Source organism: Sander vitreus, chromosome 17 (genome assembly GCF_031162955.1).
Source record: "Sander vitreus isolate 19-12246 chromosome 17, sanVit1, whole genome shotgun sequence".
In the NCBI taxonomy this organism is placed as follows: Eukaryota; Metazoa; Chordata; class Actinopteri; order Perciformes; family Percidae; genus Sander; species Sander vitreus.
The window spans coordinates 22,128,341-22,134,724 of record NC_135871.1 but is presented as its reverse complement, the minus strand read 5'-3'; the positions used below and the strand labels follow the sequence as shown (position 1 = coordinate 22,134,724).

At 39.2% G+C, this 6,384-nt stretch overlaps 1 protein-coding gene across 1 annotated transcript; it reads left to right on the top strand.

Moving 5' to 3' along the window:
• Window positions 1-2,402: 2,402 nt before the first annotated feature.
• Window positions 2,403-5,907, top strand: LOC144532630 (uncharacterized). The gene is made up of 2 exons (XM_078273497.1): window positions 2,403-2,683; window positions 3,687-5,907. Exons 1-2 carry the CDS (start codon window positions 2,503-2,505, stop codon window positions 4,679-4,681), a joined length of 1,176 nt encoding a protein of 391 aa, XP_078129623.1. The 5' UTR covers window positions 2,403-2,502; the 3' UTR covers window positions 4,682-5,907.
• Window positions 5,908-6,384: the final 477 nt, after the last annotated feature.

The window sequence follows — 6,384 nt, the reverse complement described above, 5'->3', positions numbered from 1 at the left end:
CCCTCCTATGGTAAATCCATTAGTCTTGAAGTACCAGTAATAGCTGTGGCAGTTTTAGTTTCTTTATATTCTTTCTTAATCTCCACAATTTTCATTTTATTTTTTCCCAAACAGACATTAATTTTCGATTATCAAAAAGGATGCAAAACTCTCTAACATGCATCTTCATGTTAGAGAGTTGTTTTGGCTGGTATTTTGTATTCAGAAATTATTTGTTCTTAAATTAGCTTCCACAAAGTGGTTGCTAGTCTTCCTGGGGTCAATACAAAAACACCAACAAATGAACAATGAAATAATGAAAACATTAAAAAAAATGTGTATTTGAGGTTGACAGTTGACATTTTCAAACACCTGCATGTCATAACATGAACCACTGTAGATTACATATTATTGTCCATATAGTAGACTTAAACAATTATATTATCATACTAACTTACACTGCTCTGTTTTCGCTCAATAGGCTAAATCAAAATACACTTACAGAAGCTCTAGTCTCGCTTTGCCAGACCCTCCTTCAAAGACTCTATCAGATGTGTTGTATCTTGAATTATTTGGCTCCCTCTGGTGGTAATAAGAAATGCATGCACATGGCCGTGTTGGATCATGATCCAACACGGCCATGTGCATCAGTGGGTAGAGCAGGCGCACATATACCGAGAGGCAGAGGTCAAGGGTTTGAATCCAATCGGTGACGATTTCCTGCATGTCTTCCCCCTTTCTCTCTCCCCCTTCTCACCTAGTTGTCCTGTCAAATAAAGGCAGAAAAGCCCAAAAAATAATCTTAAAAAAGAAAGAAAAAGAAATGCATGCACGCCCAATTGCCCACATTATGGAGCATCAGGCCTATGTCCATATGGTCCTGCTCTTTAAGCCAGTTTAATCCATAATGATGGCTGCACATTGAGAGGTGACATCAAAAAAAGTAACATAAAACAATAGAACTGACTTATTTGCTAAAACAGAGTTAAAAAGTGTTGATCACAAAATGTTTAAACAATAGCATGTACAATTGAAGGCTGATAATCCATTCATTCTCAGTCATCCTCAAACGTTTCTTATTTGCAGACTTGTCGTTCTTGTGTGTGCCTGTTTGGACCTGCTGCAGATGGAGATGCACAGTGCCAGGTACAGCTCACATCACGACTGTCCTTTCATCTCCTTTGAGCTCAGACAAATACGGTCCACAGCGACAAGAGGAGTGCTGTAAGTCGAGGTCAAGGTTTCCCAGCAAATTCTTCACTTTACAACAATAAGCGACACTGATTTGAGTGGTTGTTTCTGTGCAACAGACCATAGCGCACTGCTTTACAGCCAGTTTGCATCCGCTTCACCGTTTTTTTTTTTGCTCCCTCCATCTCTTGTAAATCACTTTATTGTTTCCTCAGTTTGTTTACCCATCAGTTGCATAGACTGTTAATATTAATATTTACATGGTCTATGGTCAGTTGGCAGCAGTGTGTCACTTTTCTTTTTGTTAGATTCTTAACTGTTGTTGTCTAACAACTGTGATTCTTTCTTTGTCCCAGATTCCTCATTTTAATTTGGCTGCCTAAAATGAAAGTAACTAGTAGCTGTTCAATAAATGTGGAGGAATAAAAAGTGTAATATTTCCCTTTTTATTTTTTATTTACAGTGGTGGAAGTGAAAAGTAGTCATGTAGTCGTGCAGTCAAATGTTCCCTGTCAGTGTTTTACTATTATCTGATGTTTCTTGATTAATATTACTGCTGCTGCATTCATTATTTTGCATATAGTTGTTTAAGGCTGTGCTTATTTTAACTCCTTTGTTGGGTAATCTATACAGCAATACATCATAAAACTGAATTATTAATTACAATTATAATTAGGGCATGAAATAGAAGAACATATTCTATTCAATTTCTATTTGTCAGTTGTTTTCTGGAGCTATGGGCAGAACATAATTCCACTACATGTTACTGTGTATGATTGTGTATGGCAAATAAACGTGATTTGATTTGAAGATCATCATATGTTTGTATCTAACAAGATTTTTTTCAACCAACAAAGGAACACGTACTCATGCAGTTCCTCACGAACTTCAAATTTAAAATCACCAAACGTGGCGATACATGCATTCACTGGACAGGAAATAAGTAACTAAAGCTGTCAGACAAATGTAGTGGAGTAAAAAGTACACCATTTTGCCTCTGACTTAGTAAGAACAGTAGCCTACTACTGGAAATATAGTGTAGCAGAAGAATAACGTAGCATGTATTGGAAATACTCAACTAAAGTATAAGCACCTCATAATTGTACTTAATCACTTGAGTTGACCACTGTTTAATTAGAGGTTATGCTACTGTTGTCCTGCAGGGGGCAGCAGTTATCTGACATGCGTTGACTCGACACTCTTTGTTCTGTGGTTTTTTTTTCATTGTTACTTCCGTAGCTGTAAGCTAAGCTAATAACTACAGAAAACCCGACTCTGTGTAAAATCTCTTTTCGGGGTCATTCACATTCATATAAAACCGTTATCTTTAAAATGTCTACTCCGCTACTTCTCAGGGCTTTTGTAAACGAGCGACTGAAAGCTGCTGTCGAGGAAATATTTCAGGTTTTTGAACAAACAATCGCAAAATACGAAGAAGAAGCCTCCAGCTCACACCAGGAGATTGATCGGCTCAGAGGGCTGCTGCTGGAATTTGTGTCAAACGACAAAACAGGTGTTTAACGTTATTGATTCGTTTACTTTTCATCTGTCAGTGTCAGACTCGATTAATAATAATAAACCCTAAAGGGTTGTTGATTTCCTGTACCGTCACTTAACGTTGTGGCGTTTTTCTTTAATCAACAACGGTGTTTACTCATGTTGTGTCATTATGTTTTGTTTAAAATAATTGAACTAGCATTTTTGCTCTATACACCGTATCAACGGATGCAAAAATAAAGATAAACGCCCGTTACAAGAAACCAGCAATGTGTTTAAATGATTCACCTTTAATATTTATTTTAAAAACTATTGTGAAGTTAAATGAGCAAAACTGAAGGCAAACGTGTCACCATTTGTCCTAATTAAATGAACATTAGTTTAACATTTTACCATGAGATATTGAATACCAATCAATATTGCAATTAGAGTTGCAACAATTAGTCGATAAATCAATTAGTTAATCGAAAGAAAATGAATCGCCAACTATTTTGATGATGTAATAATCGTTTTGTCATTTCACATTCATTGTTTCCAGTTTCTCAGATGTGAGGATTTTATGCTTTTCTTTGTCATACATGATCGTAAACTAAACGTCCTTGGATTTTGGGCTGTTGGTCGTACAAAATAAGACATTTGAAGATGTCAACCTCAGCTGTGGGAAATTATAACGAGCATTTTTCTCTATTTTCTGACATTTTATGGACAATCGATTAATCGAGAAATTAATTAGCAGATTGATGATACTGTTAATATTGCCAACTTGGCAACATAAACAACTTATTCACTATTTTGGTAGTATATATCCACGACGTTCCACTTCCGGGATTGCGCCGTTGTTACCGGAAATCCAGCCGCATGTCCTTCTTTTAGGCCGGATGTCCGTTACCTTCTGCTTTCTTTGTCTTTGTGGTCTGGCAATGTAAGACTACTCTTTTTTTTTTTTTTTTTGGTGATAAAACTGATAAAGAAGGCAGAGGTTTTTACTCTTTTTTTTTTTTCTTTTTTCTTTTTTCCAGACTCTTCTCAGTTGTCCATCTGTAAAGAGGAAACTCCCCCTGAGGAGCACAACTGTGAACAGGAGCTGAGCGTCTTTCAGAGGGACCCAGAGCCTCGACACATTAAAGTGGAGCATCATGAACTGTGGGCCAATCAGCAAGAAGAAGACCAAGAGTTTAAGGATGCTGATGTCTCATACCTTCCTCATTCATCTGTCTGGGAGAAAAACGAGCAGGGGGACACAAAATCGACTTTGCAACCTCAGACTCAAAACAGTGAAAGTGAGGAGCAGTTTCAGGATGAAACTAAATCTGTACAGTTCATGCTACCTCTTGCCCTAACTTCGTCTTCACGAACTGAAAGGAAAAATGAAAGTGTCCAAGATGGTAGGGTAAACGAAAGATGTGCTGCAAGTTTATCGTCAAGCCAAACACAGACGGAACAAAGTCAGCGTTCGTTTATCACTTCCATAGAATCCACTGAGTTATCACATTTGAATTCAGTTGCACCTGACTATTGTTGCTATTTGTGCGATAAGTCTTTTTCCTCCAACCACCACTTGATAAATCATGCTTTTCGCATGCATTCAATTGACGCAGATGTCCTCTGTGCTGTGTGTGGAAAGACCCTGGAGTCCACCGAAAGCCTTAACGTGCACCTTAATTCACACAAGGGCTCAAAATATTGTCACGTGTGTGGTAAACAGTGCAACAGCACCACCGCTATGACGGAACACATGGCCAGCCACGCCGGGGTGAAACTGCATCGCTGTCACGTTTGTGGGAAAGAGTGCAGCCGGAAAGGAGATTTAAAGATTCACATGAGGATTCATACGGGCGAGAAGCCCTTCTGCTGCTCTTACTGTGATAAAAGTTTCACCCACAGCGGACATCTGAAGAAGCACATGAGAAGCCACACAGGAGAGAGACCACACCGGTGTGACATCTGCGGCAGAGGATTTCTACAGAAAGCACACCTGAAATACCACTTGGGGACTCACACTCAGAAAAATTGACTTTTTCATCCACCTGGGCCTGTGTTGATCACAATGTTATTCGCTCAGGGCGAGCACTAAAGAGGCATTTATGAAGCGACTCCTTACAGCGAAGCGTGAAAGTAACATTTAAGAGCAGCTCTCGAGTGATAATCAGAGCAGGAATACCCAATCAGAGACAGCAAGTTACCCTACATCTGCCATATTGTTCATTCATTTAAAGCAAAATCCTTACATTTTACTGAGAGATGGTTTTATATTTTTATTAAATGAAAAATGTGTTAGTGTAAAATTCTCCCGTCTTATTCCGTCCCACCAAGGAAGCATGGGAGAGACACAAGGATATCATGGGAGGAGAGAGGCAACGAGGAAATGTGTTTTAGAGCCGATCTCATGAAGTGGCGTATGTATGACACGCCAATTCGTATGCCATTATTGGCGTGTTATCAAGACGCATACTCGCTTTTTAGCGTGTTTATCAACGCCGATTGGCCTCCATTGACTTACATTACCTTGCGATTGCGTGTGAATTTACGCCGTAGCGAGTAGTATGAAAGGGCGAAAATCCGCGTAGGGAGGTTGGTTGGGGTGGTGGATGGGTCAAACACAGGACTTTCACCCAGGAGACCGGGGATCGTGTCCCGCGTGTCACGTTTCCTAAACTCAACTGTCGCTTTCTTCTTTTACTGAACCCAACCCCCCTCTTCTTTTCCTAAACCCATTTTCAGCGTGTAGCTTGTTAGCTTGAAGTTTGTTGTTCTTTCCCAAAGCGCAGGGATTCTGAGACAGCAACACAGAGAGCGGAAGCATAGGGACATCCCGGATGTCTGACAATTATCCTGGAAATCTACTTACAACTACTGTTGACATGACCTGTGTCATCTGGTGGGAACTCATTACTCAGTAACCACTGACAGGAAGAGTCACTGTTTTCTGTAATAACACTGCTGTTAACATCAATAAACTGTCATTATTCAGTTTAATGTTGCAGAATTTGATTGATGTTAAATATGTGTGTGCGTGTTTGTTGGTTTAGCTCATATTTGCTGTAAACAGTGAAACATACATTCTGTTCTATTCTGCTCTTTTCTATTCTAAGTAAAGCTTTATTTAACAAGTCCGTAATATGCTTATAATAATTTCCTAGGGAGTTTCTTGTAAAGAACTGTGCAATTTGGTACTAATTATAGCCTGGAAATGCTCACATTGATTGTTACAGTAATATGATATAAAATATTAATATCCACCAGAGGTGTGCCAGTTGTATTTTATTAGTTATTTAATTTTAGCATGTCATAACAGGGTTGTTTGACATCAGCAAGGCAGTTTGTTATTCATGCTGCAGATGAGGTCACATGCGTCCATGACTGTGTCTCTGAAAGTGATGAAATTTACAATTTGGGCTTAATTCACATGTGTGTTTAGAGCTGTCCCTTTGGGATTGGATCACCCGCAATACCACCCAAATGATATAAGCCGACTAGTGGGACGAGAATATTGCGGTGGTTACACAACGTGAACTTCTGGGCAGAAACAACCTTGTGAATGTCGGTGGTTTCAATCATTGTATTCTCTAGTAGAGTATACTCTGCCTGTAGTGTCACTAGGGTTGGGTATCGTTTAGATTTTAACGATTCTGATTCCAATTCCGATTCTTCCTTTCGATTCCGGTTCTTATCGATTCCAATTCTTTGAGGGGTGGAGTTGGAACAGGTCACATGCCT